A 20,253-nucleotide genomic window follows, 5' to 3' on the forward strand; every position below is an offset into this window, starting at 1 on the left:
GCTCTGAAAACCTGCAGCTGATGTGTTCACCCCTGAACACACCTGTTTGTTCCCAGTGTTTATGGTTTTGTCCAAAGTCCTGCCCCATGTGTTCCCGAAATAAAGGGTCAGTGTTGTTTTCTTGCAGAGAGAATTATTCGCCACGGGCCCGTGTTCACCCAGGAGCCCAGTGACAGTGTGTTCCCGCTCGGTGGCGAAGACAACAAGATATTCATCAACTGCAAAGCGAAAGGAAATCCAATGCCACGTTACAGGTAAACAGCCGAGGTGAACATCGTCTCTGTTAGGCTAAAACCTTGTTCCCCCAAATTGGCAACTTTCCCATTTTCTCCCAATTTGGTACTGCCAATTAACTGCCAATTAACCCACCCCTTCAGAGCTCACTCTAGCACTAACAATGCTCCTGGCACTAGGAGGGTAAGGACTTAACACACGTCTTCTCTGATAGATGTGAAGCCATGTATTTTTTTCAGTCTTTTCCGCCTCGTCAAGCTCCTCTCTGAGGAAAGCGCCAGGTCCCCAGCTCAACCACAATAGCTAACAGAACTCTTAAGTGATGAGGGGAGAGAGTGCCATCTATCCACCAGGAGAGAGCATAGCCTATTGTGAAAACTGGTATTTTTCGCTCCTGGGCTCCCCCTACAGTTCAGGAGGTTCTCCTGCAGCTCCACCAAATACGCTGTTCTCCCTGGTACAGTCAATGGAGCATCAGCATTATTCTGAAGCTTCTGTTTTAAAATAGAACTGATACAGAATGTTGTCAATTTGGAACAGTTTTTATGAAGTAAATAGAGACTGGAGCTCAAAATGGAAATAAGTAACAACTATGTATCATGCATTTCAGCACTGATCTGTGATCTGTATAGTGTGTGTATAGTTTATATATAGTGTGTGTATAGTGTGTGTATAGTGCATGTAAAGTGCATGTAAAGTGTATGTATAGTGTATGTATAGTGTATATATAGTGTATGTATGGTGTGTGTATAGTGTATATATAGTGTATGTATAGTGTGTGTATAGTGTATATATAGTGTGTGTATAGTGTGCGTATAGTTTATATATAGTGTGTGTATAGTGTGTGTATAGTGCATGTAAAGTGTATGTATAGTGTTTGTATAGTGTATATATAGTGTGTGTATAGTGTATGTATAGTATGTGGATAGAGTATGTATAGTGTATGTATAGTGTGTGTATACTGTGTGTATAGTGAGTGTTTAGTGTGTGTGTATAGTGTATGTAGTGTGTGTGTGTGTGTAGTGTAGTGTGTGGATAGTGTATGTGTAGCGTGTGGATAGCGTGTGTATAGTTAAATCAAATCAAATGTATTTGTATAGTGCGTTTTACAACTTGTGCGTGTATAGTGTGTGTATAGTGCATGTATAGTGTGTGTATAGTGCATGTATAGTGTGTGTATAGTATGTGTATAGTGCATGTATAGTGTGTATATAGTGTATGTATAGTGTGTGTATAGTGCATGTATAGTGTGTGTATAGTGTGTGTATAATGCATGTATAGTGTGTGTATAGTGCATGTATAGTGTGTGTATAGTGCATGTATAGTGTGTATAGTGTGTTTATAGCATGTTCATTTACCCACATGTGTCTTAACATCTCTCAGATGCAGTTAATGTTGTCTCAAACTCAAATTTGCTGAAACTGATGTGATTTCAAAATAACAAACTGCATTATTTTGGATGACAATAATGTTTGGCAATTAACACACACACACACACACACACACACATACACACACACACACAGCAGGCAGCCACTCCACTGCTCAGGGAGCAGTAAGGTGTTAGTTGCCTTGCTCAAGGGCACCTCAGCTGTTCCTTCACTCCCCCTACCCCCTCTTATTTTCCTGCCAGTCCGGGGTATTGAACTGGCAACCTTCCGGTCCCAAGCCCACTTCAATAACCTTTAGGTCACGCCTGAAATACCTAAAGAACAACCAGTCAGGATGCTCACAGAACAATAAACCATGTAGTCATTTGGTTTTAGGGCTTTTAGGGCCCATAGAGTCATGATAGAGACCCAGTCAACCAAAACTCCTGGAGCACACCAAGCCTTGGAGCACTGGTTACCAACCCTGGTCCTGGAGAACCTCCTGTCCTGCACATTTTTGTGGTGTCCTTCTCAATCACACTACTTTCAACTCAGGAAGCTGATTAGCTGGATCACATGTCTTGGAGGCAAGTTGTCCTGTTGGGAAAATCTGCCTTTGAGGATGGTGTAGCTTATTGGGTGACAACACTGCCTTCCCTAGGGTTCGATTCCCAAACTAAGCAAACACATCACTCTACACCTAATCCTAACTCTACATTCTTCCACCTGTATACCATGACTCACATATAACTCTCCGTCTTCATGTCAGATAAATAATATAAATGTTAATGTACACCATTATTTTCTTCTTCCCTCAAATCCAATCAATCATCCATGACAGTTTTGCACTAGCTAACAGAACTAAAGAATCAAACGTTTGACCCAAAGCAGCTCTGAATGAATCCACTGATGGAAATTTTCTGATCCAGGTGACTCTGCTTTGCTCAGCTTCAGTCAGTGCAGACTGGTGAGAGTTTAAAAAATATAAATATATTAAATTATTTAATTTAAATGGTTTAATTTAATTACATTTTAAACATTTTCTAAATGATAAATGTTCTCATTTAAGCGATTAAGCCCAGAGACTACATTTGGCAAGACCAAGACAAGCCTAATGTCATGCCGGGTTAGGCCTGGCAGTGAACACAAGGAAATGTATGCAGGGTTGGACGATGCAAGACTTTAATTAAAAAACAGGACACGGGAAACAGAAACAACTAAGCAAAACCAAACCAGAGGTACAGCAATCTAATGTGCAAAACTAGAAAGCAAAAGCAGAACTTGACAACTCAAACCAGGCAAAGTAATACACCTGGAACCAAATGAACATAAAACTACGAAGCAAGGCTTCATAATAAAAAACAAACCAAATGAACGTAAAACTACGAAGCAAGGCTTCATAATAAAAAACAAACCAAATGAACGTAAAACTACGAAGTAAGTCTTCATAATAAACAACGAACCAAATGAACATAAAACTACGAAGCAAGGCTTCATAATAAACAACAAACCAAATGAATGTAAAACTATGAAGCAAGGCTTCGGAAACGGATGAACGTAAAACTACGATGCAAGGCTTTATAATAAACAACAAACCAAATGAATGTAAAACTACGAAGCAAGGCTTCGGAAATGGATGAATGTAAAACTACGACGCAAGGCTTTATAATAAACAACAAACCAAATTATCGTAAAACTATGAAGCAAGGCTTCGGAAACGGATGAAAGTAAAACTACGAAACAAGGCTTTATAATAAACAACAAACCAAATTAACGTAAAACTATGAAGCAAGGTTTCGGAAACGGATGAACGTAAAACTACGAAGCAAGGCTTCGGAAACGGATGAACGTAAAACTACGAAGCAAGGCTTTATAATAAACAACAAACCAAATGAATGTAAAACTATGAAGCAAGGCTTCGGAAATGGATGAACGTAAAACTACGAAGCAAGGCTTCAGAAACGGATGAACGTAAAACTACGACGCAAGGCTTTATAATAAACAACAAACCAAATGAACGTAAAACTATGAAGCAAGGCTTCAGAAACGGATGAACGTAAAACTACGACGCAAGGCTTTATAATAAACAACAAACCAAATTAACGTAAAACTATGAAGCAAGGCTTCGGAAACGGATGAAAGTAAAACTACGACACAAGGCTTTATAATAAACAACAAACCAAATTAACGTAAAACTATGAAGCAAGGTTTCGGAAACGGATGAACGTAAAACTACGAAGCAAGGCTTCGGAAACGGATGAACGTAAAACTACGAAGCAAGGCTTCGGAAACGGATGAACGTAAAACTACGAAGCAAGGCTTCATAATAAACAACAAACCAAATGAACATAAAACTATGAAGCAAGGCTTTGGAAACGGATGAACATAAAACTACGAAGCAAGGCTTCGGAAACGGATGAATGTAAAACTACGAAGCAAGGCTTCATAATAAACAACAAACCAAGTGAACGTAAAACTACGAAGCAAGGCTTCATAATAAACAACAAACCAAATGAACGTAAAACTATGAAGCAAGGCTTCGGAAACGGATGAACGTAAAACTACGAAGCAAGGCTTCGGAAACGGATGAATGTAAAACTACGAAGCAAGGCTTCATAATAAACAACAAACCAAATGAACGTAAAACTACGAAGCAAGGCTTCATAATAAACAACAAACCAAACGAACGTAAAACTACGAAGCAAGGCTTCGGAAACAGATGAACGTAAAACTACGAAGCAAGGCTTCGGAAACGGATGAATGTAAAACTACGATGCAAGGCTTTATAATAAACAACAAACCAAACGAACGTAAAACTACGAAGCAAGGCTTCGGAAACAGATGAACGTAAAACTACGAAGCAAGGCTTCGGAAATGGATGAACGTAAAACTACGAAGCAAGGCTTCGGAAACGGATGAACGTAAAACTACGAAGCAAGGCTTCGGAAACGGATGAACGTAAAACTACGAAGCAAGGCTTCTGACAAAACCAGGGAGATAAAGACAGTGACAAAACAAACAGGATAGATCTACCAGGGAATGACAAGATCAATATACTTCCTCTTTGAGCAGACCGTAGAACACTGTGGTACAGCGGTTGCAACAGAGCTAATTGGACAATGAGTTCACGACAATGAGTGAGTGAAACACTACAGCTTATGAAGCCCCAGTCCCAGGTGTTTGTAGAAAAGCAGGCTGCAGAGCACATGCACGGCAGACTTCCGGAATCCCTGTCTCTTTATTTGGGCTTGGGGGCAGAGTCCGGGGATCATCCCGGGCCTGACACCACAGAAAAAGTCAAACACATGCTGAACCCAGATTGGCCACTACAGGATGGGTATTTGGACCAATAGATATGCTTGAAAATGACTTGAACTCTTTGACTTCCATTGAAAGTCAAGTCCTGGAAAGTTGCCATTTTGGAGATACAAGGCCCCTTTTTTTGGAGGGGGGGGGTAACTTGCTCAGCTGTCCTGTATATGTAGTAGTTGAATATGTTATCAGTGAGAGAAAAGATAATGGCTTATTATATGTCCTTGAGTTTTACTGTGCCTGAAATATGTGTGTTACAGATTTACTTGCTTACATGCTACATGACATTTTAGCGAGTATGGTAGGGCACAAATTAGGGGATTGATAAGGTCTAGTTATTTGTACAAAATTGCAAAGTCAAGTCCTGAAAAGTTGCCATTTTGGAGATACAAGGTTTTGTAAAATTGACTATGTATATATGTGTATAAACATAGCTCTAGACTACAAACATTTTTTGAGCAACATCATAGAAGAACCATTTTTTATCCAATAAATAACAACTTATGTTCATCTGCATTATGTAAATGTATGTACATTTGAATGATTAAATTTGTATTGTATTATGTAAATGTAAAAAGTGAAAAACCTTTAAATTGGTAAAGAACCATTACATTTTACAACTTTGTTAGGTTCTACATCCACCCTAAAATGTTCTTTACATATTCATCTCTTTTACAACAATGGTTCTTTATAGAACCACAAATGGTTCTTCTATGGAATCACTTGAAGAACCCTTTGTAGCGCCTTAATTTAGAATAGTGTAGGATAGACCTGTAGCATTGACTTATTTAAACTGGGCTGTTTTCATCTGAGTTTGACTGCAAAAGATAGAAAACCATAAACGGACCTCTTTAAACAGGTTCTTCAGTCCAGCAAATCAGAACCGTTCTGTATTTACACTGAACTAAATGTCGATGTTCTTCCGCAGGTGGAAGTTCAATGGGAAAGACCTCGACGTCGACGCAGATTTAAACTACAGTCTGGTTGAAGGCAACCTTTTGATCAATAACCCGCAGGCAACTAAACACGGAGGTGCTTACCAGTGTATCGCCACTAATACCTTCGGAACCATCCTCAGCCGGGAGGCTAAAGTGGAGTTTGCTTGTGAGTAGAGCTCAGCCCTCCTGTTCTGTGCTGTCCTTGCAGAACTAAATGCTTCCTTGGAAATTAATGATGATTAATTCAAGTTCCAATCAGGAACTGCTGAAACTTCATAGTCCGAATTGCAGAGCCTCTGTTAAAGTGTACAGTTCTAATTAATCCCAGTTAATCCTGGGATATGTCATTTCCGATTGGGACTTTAAATGGGGCCCTTTTTTTGGGAGGGGGAAATAACTTGCTCAGCTGTTCTGTATATGTTCTAGTAGAATACGTTATCAGTGAGAGAAAAGATAATGGCTTTTTATGTGTACTTGAGTTTTACTGTGCCTGAAATATCTGAATGATTGACTTTTCTGTGTTAAAGTCTTACTGATCTTACTGTCTACACACAGTCACTTTACATGCTATCCTATGGCATTTTAATAAAATGGTATAAAATAGTTGAAGTATGGTAGGGCTTTATTGTAAGTGGCATACAATATGGGATTGTTAGGGACTACTTATTTGCACAAAATTGAAGGTCCTTAATGTTAAAATCATTAATAATCGCATTATCAGTTAAATAATGCACAATAAACACTTTTTACCACCCTGTTATGCACCTTATTTAGTGTTGTTTAGTTTGTAATTACTGAATAGTAGAACTTAAAGTGCCACCTAAAGTGTTAATTACACAACAATTACTTTAGCTTAACACTTTTTAATGAACGGGTGCTTTGTAGTCTGTGGTTGATGATGAGTAGAACCTCACATTAGAACAATAGAACTTTATATTTTTATAATGTATTAATTTATTCTTAATGTTATTATTTAATCATCAATAACGCAAGAAGAACAACATACAGCAATAAACCTGGAATCATCTATAACCCACATGAATCATAGTGCTGCCAGTTGCTCACTAATAACATGTAGGTAATAATTCATACTCAGTACTCTGCATAACAGGGTGGTAAGCTGTGTTAGCTATGCCTTATTCTAATAATGCAATTATTAGACATTTTCACATTGCAGGCCTCCAGTTTTGTCATAATGAGAAAGGTTTAATGAATAGTGAATACATTATTTAGAAATGTCTAATTTAGAACATAGAACCAGAGCTTAATAAATAATTAAATCATACAAAATTTAAATAATACAAAATTAGTAAAACAAAAAGTGAAATAAGTTGAGTTCTGTACATTAGCCCGAACAAAAACAGCCTTCTGCTTTTTGTCTTCAGTGAAAAGCCTACAAAAGTCTGTCTATCATGGAAAGAAGTGCAAATCAGGGCACACTAAGGAAGTCTGTGCATACCGCACAATCAAAATATGAGTTTATTTGAAATTCAACAACCAAACATTCTTGAGTGACACCAGAGGCTGAGGATATTTGCACTTGTTGCTAATTGGTGGTGCATCGCTGCCACAAAATTCATGCCCATAGAGCGTCAACGGCATTCATATTTCTCAAGGTTTATGAATTAATGCATGCACTAGCTTTCTTGGCCGAGGTCCATGCATATGCATGTACATACACAACAGTGACATTTTCAACAGCTTTAAAGGGATAAATGTGCTCGCGTTACCTTTGGATGTGTTTTTTATAGCACTGTCACATGCTAACTTTGAACATAGCCTACATCCTCCTTTCCTTGACTTTGTAATAAGGAGTGCTGAGCTGCACTATTTGTTCAGGAACTGTTAATTGGCGTGAGGTTAATTTGGTGCCTAGATAATTTATCACCCCACGCCCTAAAATTCACAGTTTTTGTTATGAATTAATTATCATATCACATGCTGGGGGTAAAGTGAAGTCAGTGCTCATGCAGCAGCTGGCAATCTGGCAGTATAGCATTACTTTTCTGTTCTTTAGGACATTTTTTGACATCACACTTTCTGTATTTTCTGTATTTCCTCCCTTAAGACCATTTATGATGCTTGTTTAGTTTTATCTACCAAAAACAGTCAGAATTAATTTTCTCATGACAATCGTCCAACCTCATTTTTTTCCTCATAATTAAACAGGCTGTTATTGTATCCAAAAAATGTTGAGTTTAGAAAATAATTAAATTTTGGGTCACTTTACAGAACACAACAAATGCTGGGTCATAAGAGTTACCCAAACATATGGTTCTATTGACCCAGCACTGCTGGCTTTGTTACGTTTGTCTTTTTTGGGGGTTGTTATGTCTGAATTGAGACCTTTTGTGTTTTTATGTTCTTAATAAAATAAACACTTTACCTAACAGACATACTGCTTAACACTGACACTCTGTTTAATTATCAAATTGTTATTCATGCTTCTTCTCAACTTCCTGCAAATATTTTGACAGATTCGTTCCAACCTGTAAAAATCAGACACAGTAAAACCCTTCACAGCTCTGCACTGAACATTAAGAGAAGAGTAGCGATATTAATGCTAAGGTCCATTTACCTCAGAACACGTTGTTATCAGCTATGCTAACCTGGGACAATACTAACCCATGGTACCCTGGAACATATTTTGGTAATATTCACCAATAAATAAATAAATAAATAAATAAATAAATCGGGTAAAGGATTGCCAGACCACTTGTGTTAAACTTAAAAAATAGGAATTGTTTTTTGGAAATGTTTTGAAATGGAGTTGGGAATCACACCTGAGTTGACCTCATTCCAGTTAAACACTCCAATAATTAAACATCATTTTAAAACATTTCCAAAAACAATTCCCTTTTTTAAAGTTTACCATTACTGGTTTTGCAATTCTTTACCAATGTTTTTTTTTTTTTTTTTCAGTGAATCTAACCAAAATGTCCCAGGTTGCCATTGTTAGCATTGTCCCAGGCAAGCATGGTTACCGTTACCAGTTGATAACAACGTGTTATGCTGTATTTTGTACATCCAAACAGCATGGAAACCCATCCACAGACAGAAGTTGGGCAGTACTGATTGTACGTCTAATTTAATGAGACTCAGACAGACATTAAAAACATTAAACAACCACACTGACCATTTATGACGGCCACAGACGGAATTTGGCTTCTGCATTTATCCCATCCGTGCAGTGAACACACACACATGAACAGTGAGCACACATGCCCAGAGCGGTGGGCAACCATTGCTGCGGTGCCAGGGGAGCAGAAAGGGCAAAGGGCCTTGCTCAAGAGCCCAACAGTGGCAGCTTGTCAAGCCCGGGTATCGAACCCACAACCCTGTCATCAACAGCCCGGAGCTCTAAGCTCTCAGCCCTTGTCAGTAGTGTTAATAAACTCTACTGCTTTTACTACTGTTGATGTGCGGGGTGTCCATCTTGGATTTTGAACTCAGGGTTGGCGAGGCTCTCCCAACTTTCCTGAGGAGAAAATACTTGACTACTACTACGAGAACAGACTTGTGGAGACGTTCCAGTTTAAATTTCCTACTTAGACCTCAGAAAAGCTGATATTCCGGTTCAAATGGAAGTTTGTTTGGCTAGGTGGATCACCTCAGTACCTCATCTGGTAGGCTAATATTAGCCTACTACAATAGCATTATTACCCAGATAGCGTTAATATCTACTTCACAACTTAATGTTCAGCTGTAAACTGATGAATACCATTAAATAGGCTACAGCTACTGACTTTTCCTCCAGTAAAACAGTGGAAACTAGCATGGTGACTTCTTAGCAAGCCACATTAATAACTCAGAAAAACAGCTTACAATATTATTTAAACTTGGAATAAAACTATATATTAATTAGTTTAGCTTAAAAGTAAGCATTAATAGTCTCTATTTTGTAGAAGTGGACCGAAGAAGAAGTTCTCCTCAGCTGCTGAGCTGTTACTGTAACAAATACTGGACGATGCAACAGCCCAAAAACTACCAGCAATGTGGAAATAACCCATCAAAACAACCCAACAGGCTCAGCCCCGAAATGCATGTAAATGAGCTTTGTTTTGATTGGCTGCAATGAATGATATCTTATTAAAGCAGGCTGATTTTGCAGCTTAGTTTCCATAAATGACCTAGGGAGTGGACTTAGTGTTGACATACCACATCAACCTGTTTAATATTGAAAAAAAAAAAAAAAACAGAAAATAGTTTTTCCCTGATATCAGCCTTTTATTTTTCATTACTTTTCTCTTTAAATCACTCCAGTGAAAGCCGTTGCATGATATCTGTGAATCCTCTGTGGATTAGAGTGGTATTTCCAAAGGTTTCTTTCCTGGGAGGAAGCTCTATTACCCGTCGGTGAGATGGGACTCCTGGCGTAATGAAAAGTAATGGCCTGTGTGTTGTTTGTGCTGTTTTCAGATTTGCAGAATTTCAGCAGTAAGGCCAGAGGTCCAGTGTCGGTGAGAGAAGGGCAGGCTGTGGTGCTGCTGTGTGGCCCACCGCCCAATTTTGGAGGTATTGTGCTCTCAGGGTGGCTTTTATGATGTTTTTATGATAGATTCTGCCTCTTCAAAGTGCATGCATATGTTTTACCAGTCTGCTCTTAGACATCACTGGAAATATTTTATATATAATAAATATAATATTGAGTTTTTTGTTTGTCCCAGCAGGTGGTGCTGGTGAGCAACTGTAGCTGTAGGGCAATTCTGAAGTTTGAGTTATATTTTCCAAAAATTTAATTAAAATGTGGATTGTTTATGTCCTGTTTATTTTGAGAGCTCCATAAGCATGCTAAAGCACCTGTGGTTTCCCTGTGTTTACTGTTTCAAAACCATGGTCTGTAAAAAATAAAAATAAAAAACTCGCTAGATATTCTTTATTTTAAGTCTGTGGCTCCTCCCCCTGCTTACTTTAGGTTAGGACTCCCCCTATCAAATTTTCAGACTCCTTCCCATGAAGGGCTGAAATTCTGATGGGATTCAAGCTTCTGATCTCCTGTGGCTCTTGACTTACAGGCAGTTACACAGTCACTCCACTCTAGGCCGGCCCTACGGTCTAACTGCTGCTCATCCAGTGTGAGGAGGTCATAAGCTCAAATCTGAGCAAGTTTTCAGCCCTCCTTTGTCAAAAGCCTCTCAGTCTAGAATGTTATGTCATGAGGGGGTCTCACTTACCCCTCACTTACTCACTTACTTAGAAATTGAGGGGGCGGAGCCACAGACTAAACATTTTGCACCATATAAAGTAAATTCTATATAAAGTAACAGCTCATTTACTAATGTTTCTGGAGAGGCACGGTGGTACAGCAGGAAGGGTCTGGGCTCAACAGCTCTAGGGGCCTGGAGTTGCTTGCTTTGGTCTCCTGTCTGTGAGGAGTGTAGTGGGTTCCCTCCATGGTATAGAGTATCCTCCCACTTTACATGGTATGTAGGTGGATTGGCTAGGCTAAATTACCTCTGAGGTGTGAGTGACAGGACAAAAAGTATTGGGACACCTGCCCATTCACTGCTGTTTTATCTGAAATCAAAGATATTAAAAAAGAGCTGATCCTGCTTTTGTAGAGTAACTGTCTCTACTGTCCAGAGAAGATCTAGGCTTTCTACTAGATTCTGGAGGGGCATTGCTGTAAGGATTTGTCAGTTTAGGATGATCACCACCCCACCTCATCATCCCTAACTTACCAACTCATTCCAGAAGTTTTAGATGGAGCACCACCACCATCATTCCAGAGAACACAGTTCTTCCACTGCTCCACAGCTCAGTGCTGGGTGGGGGGCTTTATACCCCTCTAGCCCACGCCTGGCAGCATTGTGCCAAAGGGTTCATATTGATCTGCTCCAGAGAGTCCTATTCTATTGGCGGTACTTCTTTACAGGGACTAGACAAGTTGCATGTGTGTGTACATTACCACATCTCTGTCAGCAACTGGTGCAACGTAAAGTAGCTAAATGCATTCATTAGATGGGGTGACCATAAACTTCAACACATAGTGTAGATCAAAAAGTGACAAACAACATTTTTTTGTGCATGTATCCCAGTACAGAATGTATCGGATTTGCGTTTTTACTGTTTTCTTCTTTTAAAAGCAGTAGGGCTGCTTTAAGTAGCATTAACCCCAGCGAGGGAAAATGAAAGCACCAATTCCCACAGAGGCTCTAATTAGCATTATTATAGCAGATGAATAAAGTCTACTTATGAAATAAAAGCTTCTTCATTAAACACTGCAATGAAATGCCTGGCTGCTGCGTGTTCACGGCTGTTTGACAAAAAAATTAAAACCATAAGTATATACAATAATAGGCTACGGAAAGTTCAGTAAGACTTTATTTTAAGGAACACAAATTAGGTTATTTTGTTTTAGTTCTTTGTTGAAGTCTAAATTAGCCATTTCTAAGTGATGTATTCCTTGTAAATTAAGCTTTGTTCATTATGACCTTTATTAGTATATAACTGGAGGTGAAAATGCATTATTAGTTGTAATAATGTTCAACAAACACATTGTTACCACTCTGTTATGCAAGATGTTAAGCATTCATTTTTATGCAGATATGTCATTAGTGTGTATTTGGCAGAGTTTGGCTTCAGAGTTCAGTTTATCAGTGTTACAGTGTTAAAAAGGGTTCAACTAAAATCTGCTTAGCTTGCATTTCGTGTAATGAGCATTTTGGGTGCTGTAGGTTCTACTAATCACTAATAACAGATTAAACAGCACTAACCAGTGTGCATAACAGGGTGGTAAAGAAATGTTTTTGTGTATTATTACAACTATTCATGCAATTATTAGTGATTTTCAGTCAACAAACCTTCAAGTATGTATTAATAAGGCCTAATGCACAGTGATTACAACATTAGAAATGTCTAATTTCTTACTGTGTAATTGGCAGCATTTCAGATACATATGGGGGATTTAGATTAAAAAAAATATTGCACACAAAGATTGCTTTAGGTGAGTTTACTGAGTTAATAATCACAGTTTAATAATCACTAAAACATCAAGAGGCGCTACATTTCCTAAAGTTGTGCTCTACCCATCACTAATTAGAGAGAAAAAGCACTAACTAAGTCTTTAATGAGTCAGTTAGCATCACTCATCATTCAGTATTCATGGTACTTTGGTTACAGACTCAGAATCTCTAATATGTCAACATGAGTTCAGTCCATACTGGAGTTCAGTTTATCAGTGTTTGGTTGTTAAAAAGGGTGAAACTAAAATCTTCCCAGCTTGCATTTTGTGTAATGAACATTTCGGATGCTGTAGGTTCTACTAATCACTAATAACAGACTAAACAGCACTGAATAATGTTCATAACAGGGTGGTAAAGAAATGTTCTTGTGTATTATTACAACTATTAATGCAATTATTAGTGAATTTCAGACAACAAATCTTCAAGTATGCACTAATAAAGCTTCATACACAATAATTACAACATTAGAAATGTCTAATTTAGACTTTCTTGAACAAAGAACCTTAATAAACCCAACTTCCATTTCTTAAAATAAAGCATTATCAGAAGTTCTTAAGTATGTAGAATTCTTTATTGCAGTTCTTATTATTACAATCAAAATGTTTCCAAACATAAATAATAACATTTCATTAAGATAATATGATATTAACCACAAATCTGTTTATACATTTATACACAACACAGAGTCCAGTACTGTTTTGTTGATCACTCATACATTAGTCTTGTGAATGATCGAGATACTGATGTAAAAAGAACCATTTTAAAAATAGGCTAAAATTAGAATTTAATTGCTAATGCAATTGCATTTGTGGCACTTAGCTGAAGCTTTTATCCAGAGCGACTTACAGAAGTGCTTCACTGTCCACTCAGAAGATATCCCTTAGCTAATATAAATAGACTAGAGTCCAAACAAACCTCTAAACTTACTAAGATACGACCAAACACCAACGTCAACACTGATACGCAGCTACAAAATATGCACAAAAAATACGCTGCGGACAGTGAAAAACGCCAATGTCAAAGAAATCAAGGAAATAAGACATTTAAGTGCAATCACAGGCCTTTAATAAATGCGAGATTAGTGTTGATTTGAGAGCTCTTGAAAAAGATGGGTCTTCAGTTAAGTCTGAAGACAGTGAATGACCCTGCCGTTCGGACTCCCTGGGGGAGTTCTTTGCACCGGCTCAGCTCCAGGACAGAGTAGGGTCTGCTTTCTAGTCTCACATACATCTTGAAGGATCGTGGGGTCAAGTTAGGCCATACCTGAAGCTGGAAGGGCTCTTAGTACTGATTGAGTTTTGACCATTACTATCAAATAGGGAGGGGCTGGTGCATGTTTGGCTTCGCAGGCCAGAATCAAGGACTTGGGTGGCCTGGCTAGAGAGAAACATGCAAGTATTTGCAAGTATTCCACAATTATACATTGCTAGTCAATCTAAAGGCACAAATGGTCCCTTTAATATTCTAGATAGCAGTGAGTAGATGAACGCACATGAAAACATGAAAACCCCAGCCAAATAGAAGGCCTGAAAAGTCGGTTCTGTGAATGATGCGTACTAACAGACTCTATAATCTGTATTATGTAATCTGCTTACATATGTCAGGTATCTGTAATCGGAGTAGGATGCCTTTGAAAATATGCCTAATCAGATTACAGTTATTTAAAGGATTACTCTTTTTAAGGATTACATTGTAATTACATTTTAGATTAGGCATCATCAGTAAATCTAGGGTCTATTAGTGTAGTCTATTAATTCCTCATTTACTGAGTCTACCCTTAACATGCATACAGTAATGGCAAGGTCATGATGACCCCTGAAACCACCTATGTCCCGCAGGAGGGCCGAAAGTGTTAATGCAGACTTATATTACCAAAGAAAATGTGTTTTATGGAAAAAAACAGACAGTGGGGGAAGAAATTGGGTCCAGAATTTATTTAAAACTTTAAAAGAAGTGACAATAATTAAAAACAAGCTAATCTACACTTACCCTTAACACTTCAAGGCTTGTTATATACTAGGGTGTATTACTCAGTAACTACAGGGACTTCTGTATAAACTGGTTGGGCTGTTCTCTGGTAAAAGAAGTTTGTAATAACATTTTCGACCCTCCAGTGGGACATCAAAGGCTGGCGTGGAAACAGTTATAAGTTATATTAATTATTAAATTGCATTTCTGGCATGTATGTTAAATAAATAAACAAATAAATGAATACATAAATAAAAAAACAAGCTTCCTTAAAGTTTCTTGGCTTGTAAGAAAAAATGTCATAGGTTCTTTTTAACCTGTTTTTGAATCATGTTACAGAGGTAAGAGAATGTAGATGTAACTTTACCCCTGGTCTTAGCTGGTAGGTTCGCTTTACTAGGCTAAAGTGACACACATCTGATTTCTCTTTTTTGCCTTAGTGAGGCCCAGATGTTTTCCAATGTGCCACTTTCATATATAGTCATAATCATATTTTCATATGAACTTAAAGATAATGCCTTGGTCATGCTATTGTGTAATGCAATAGTCTGCAGTGCCCTCTATGACCATGCTCTTTACACAATACCATACAGCAATAGTAACAATGATGGCAATGGTCAAAAGCCGATCTGCACCAAGAGCCCTTCCAGATTCAAGTACGGCTCGGGTCGACCCGCCATCCTTTAAGATCCAAGGAAAACGAGCGTCCAGACTTTTTACTGTCCTGCACCGAAGTGGTGGAACGAACTTCCCCTGGGTGTCCGAACAGCAGAGTCTAACGCTCGCTGTCCTCAAACCCAGACTGAAGACCCTCCTCTTCTGAGAGTACTTGGGCGAATAGCTGAGTGATCTCCCTACTGACTTGTGTTTAGAATTATTAGTCTATTTAAACTAGCTGAGGTTTTTCTTGAGTAAACAGTGAAGCACTTTCGCGGATAAGAGCGTCTGCTAAATGCCTTAAATGTAAATGTAAATGTAAATGTAAATGTAGCAGTACTCAGCTACCTGTTCATGTTTCTCTCTTTATAATGCCAAGTTTATAACTAATTATAACTATATATATATATATATATATATATATATATATATATATACAGTGAGGAAAATAAGTATTTGAACACCCTGCGACTTTGTAAGTTCTCCCACTTAGAAATCATGGAGGGGTCTGAAATTTTCATCTTAGGTGCATGTCCACTGTGAGACACATAATCTAAAAAAAAAAAAAATCCGGAAATCACAATGTATGATTTTTTAATAATTTATTTGTGTGTTACTGCTGCAAATAAGTATTTGAATACCTGTGAAAATCAATGTTAATATTTGGTACAGTAGCCTTTGTTTGCAATTACAGAGGTCAAACGTTTCCTGTAGTTTTTCACCAGGTTTGCACACACTGCAGCAGGGATTCTGGCCCATTCCTCCACACAGATCTTCTCCAGATTAGCCAGGTTTCTGGGCTGTCGCTGAGAAACGCAGAGTTTGAGCTCCCTCCAAAGATTTTCTACAGGGTTTAGGTCTGGAGACTGGCTAGGCCACTCCAGAACCTTGATATGCTTCTTACGGAGCCACTCCATGGTTATCCTGGCTGTGTGCTTTGGGTCATTGTCATGTTGAAAGACCCAGCCACGACCCATCTTCTGTGCTCTAACTGAGGGAAGGAGGTTGTTCCCCAAAATCTCGCAATACATGGCCTCGGTCATCCTCTCCTTAATACAGTGCAGTTGTCCTGTCCCATGTGCAGAAAAACACCCCCAAAGCATGATGCCTCCACCCCCATGCTTCACAGTAGGGATGGTGTTTTTGGGATGGTACTCATCATTCTTCGTCCTCCAAACACGGCGAGTGGAATTAAGACCAAAAAGTTCTATTTTGGTCTCATCTGACCACAGAACTTTCTCCCATGACTCCTCTGGATCATCCAAATGGTCATGGCCAAACTTAAGACGGGCCTGGACGTGTGCTGATTTAAGCAGGGGGACCTTCCGTGCCATGCATGACTTTAAACTATGACGTCTTAGTGCATTACCCACAGTAACCTTGGAAACAGTGGTGCCAGCTCTCTTCAGGTCATTGACCAGCTCCTCCCGTGTAGTTCTGGGCTGATTCCTCACCTTTCTTAGGATCATTGATACACCACGAGGTGAGATCTTGCATGGAGCCCCAGTCTGAGGGAGATTGACAGTCATGTTTAGCTTCTTCCATTTTCTAATAATTGCTCCAACAGTTGATATTTTTTCACCAAGCTGCTTGGCAATTGCCCCATAGCCCTTTCAGCCTTGTGGAGGTCTACAATTTTGTCTCTGGTGTCTTTGGACAGCTCTTTGGTCTTAGCCATGTTAGTAGTAGGAGTCTTACTGATTGTGTGGGGTGGACAGGTGTCTGTATGCAGCTAACGACCTCAAACGGGTGCTTCTAATTTAGAATAATAAGTGGAGTAGAGGTGGACTTTTTATAGACGGACTAACCGGTCTTTGAGGGCCAGAATTTTTGCTGATTTGCAGGTGTTCAAATACTTATTTGCAGCAGTAACACACAAATAAATTGTGATTTTCAGATTTTTTTTTTTTAGATTATGTGTCTCATAGTGGACATGTAAAATAATGTCTCTAGTTTAATTGAAAAGACAAGACAACCATATTCACCATTAGTGTTGGACACAGATGGAATTTGGCCTCCACCTTTTAACCCATCCTTTAACACACACACATACTAGTGATGAAACACACACAGTGGACAGTGAGCACACGTGCCTAGAGCGATAACCAGCCATTGCTGCGCCGCCCGGGGAACAGAGAGGGTTAAGGGCCTTGATCAAGGGCACAACAGGGCTGCAATTGTGCATAGTCTTTACTTGTCTGAATAGCTTGTGTGTTAGTGGAGGACTAGTGAGAGTAAGACTTCCATTGTACAGAGTAACTGCCTGTTTACTGTGCACAGGACAATGGCACTCACTTCACCTCACTGTAATGATGCATTTAGAGTGGCCTACCTCTGTGTGGAAGGTTAGGAGGATGTCATTGCTTTGGGTGTGGGGCCGATATTTGGATAAGGCGTATATGGATCACTTACCTACGGCAGTGTAAACTATTCTGAGATGAATCTGAGAAGATCTGGGAAGAACATTAAAAAATACCTGGCTTGGAATGATAGGCTTTTACATTATCTGGAGATTCTTTAGAAGCACCATCTTCAGAATTTTCATCAAAAATGATTTCCATTGCCCTTATCACTGCAAATAACTACGTTCTGATGGTCGTTTTGAAGAATGTGGATATTTTAAAGTGTCTTCTTGTATGGAAACTCCTTTATATATCTTCTTAAATCATCCCTGCCTTCTTCTTCTTCTAAACATGAGGTCATAACCACTCTTATATTAACCCTTTAGTGCCATGGCAAAAGCAGCTATGTCTACCCTTTAATCTAATAAGCTTATCTCCTTTAATGTCATGGTCAAATTTATTGTGACTTGTAAAAAGCATGACTGACCAATGATCTACAATTTTACATGGAGCGATGATGCTTCTAAGGCTCAGCCTTCGTTGGTATAGCTGTACTTTGCTGGTTTGGGCCTGTGTGTATGGTACTGTTGGTACACTGGGGTTGTTTTGGGGTTTTTTTGGTGCTCTTTTCCTCCACCATCCAGCTCTTGACACAAAATATTCTGGACTCTTCAGACCAAAAGCTTTCAGACATAGAGAATTTAGCATTAAGCAGGTCTTCCACAGCCTCATGTTTTAGAACACCTCAAGCTTTCAAATTACACAATGGCCTGCTCTTCAGCTCCAATACCTGCATTCAAACACCCACCTCATGGCATTTAGCCCCCGCCTCCCCTCCGTCTTAATGCCACTTGTGTCCTTGCGGTCATTCGGAAAGGTTATTTTCTTAAGCCCTGGCCTTTTATTGGTGGGTAATAAAGGCATTTGGCAGTCAGTGTGGAGCGACAAGCTCCTTTATCCCTCTTTTTCGGCCGCGGGTGTCTGCTGTGCCTGTGTGCAGCTGATTAGCGGGCCCTCAAAGTGCCCCACACACACATACACACATGCCACCAGCGCAATTTCACGCCATCGCGCCAGCATTCTGCCACTCGGCTGCGTTTTCCAGCGGAATCGATGGCCTTAAGCACCTCGCCCCTCCCCTACCCCTCAACCTCCCTGCAGGCTTTCACAATCCCTCCCTACCTCCACCCCTCCTCAATCCCCATCACGCTCTGCACTGTTTGTCGCATTCTGTAAGCCATAAGCTCTTTCATATGGATATGCAGTTTTGATAACAAGAGCTATACTGTAACTATACCATGGTGGATTTTGAGAGTTATTTATTATAGACAAAATTCCCAGAAATGATACACGCCTCAAAGTGGGCCCTCCTAAAAGGCTCTTCACTTGGATGTACCGTTCTAGGCAAACTATTAAAATCTCCTGGGAACATGGTTTGATATATTGAATTTTGTGTATAATACTAAACGTGGGTGTTCAGTCAAGTTTAACTAGAAAACACAAAGTAGAAGTCGGATAAAAGCACTCCACACACCTCTATGAGAGTGGTCTGGACGTGGTCTTAATATTCTAATGTACGTGCATGACTGACAGCCCTCGATCACTGGCTAACCCCATTTTTCAGTTCACTTTGAACTGCGGTTGTGATTTCACAGATCTTTAGGGCTTACTTAGGTTCTGATATCTGGAACCGAGTTACCAGCCCATATATAGACACAAGCTCGAGCCACGACTGCTTCAGCGCCCGGCTACATGATGTCTTGGTAAGTTGCGGTACAGCTGGGTGGCAGGCAACAGATCACCCCGGCTACAGTGCTGCATCAGGACCTCCTGTTTGTCCCGGCACCCAGCTCCTAAATGCCACGGTGAAGTGGAGAGACGACGGGGCAGAGCTTAAGTTCAAGTTCAGGAGTTTATTGTCATGTGCACAGCATGTATAATAAAGTATAATATGTATAATATGTAATATAATAAGTATAGTATAGAATATATATAAAATATATTCTTATAAAGCTACGTAAAAGAAAAACACTGAGGGAAAAAAAGAGCTTTAGCTTTGATTGGTCAGGGATGTGCTGCCGTAACCTTTACCCAATTTTAGGGCCAGATATTCCATAAAGAGAGGAGGGCGATAGTGGTGAAAGACTTAGGGTTCAAAAATGACCCTCCACCATGTTTAACAGCAGAGAAACCTTCAAAATCACCACCTTTTTCATACTTTCATGAAAGCTGTGCACCACCAGAGCACATAGTTTGTTTTCATTAACTTTTACATAATCTGGAGCTTTATTAGAGGAACCATCGTCTGAATTCTCATCCAATGTGATTCTTGTATTGCTCTAATAGCTGCAAAAAACCTTTTTGGCTGTTTTTTTATATGTAGATGTTTGTCTCCTTCTTAATGTGTCTATATTAGTATTATGTGCTGAAATGCTGAAACCATTTAGTTATTTATTTAATGACAAGC

At 39.3% G+C, this 20,253-nt stretch overlaps 1 protein-coding gene across 1 annotated transcript in view; it reads left to right on the plus strand.

The window, feature by feature from the left end:
• cntn6 (contactin 6) overlaps positions 1-20,253 on the plus strand; it is a 184,701-nt gene that overhangs the window by 105,793 nt on the left and 58,655 nt on the right. Inside the window, exons 3-5 of the mRNA XM_072684920.1 lie at positions 128-254; positions 5,845-6,020; positions 10,274-10,369. Of these exons, the coding sequence (XP_072541021.1) occupies positions 128-254; positions 5,845-6,020; positions 10,274-10,369 (399 nt within the window). The remainder of the gene's footprint in view (positions 1-127; positions 255-5,844; positions 6,021-10,273; positions 10,370-20,253) is intronic.

This window comes from Salminus brasiliensis, chromosome 7 (genome assembly GCF_030463535.1).
Source record: "Salminus brasiliensis chromosome 7, fSalBra1.hap2, whole genome shotgun sequence".
In the NCBI taxonomy this organism is placed as follows: Eukaryota; Metazoa; Chordata; class Actinopteri; order Characiformes; family Bryconidae; genus Salminus; species Salminus brasiliensis.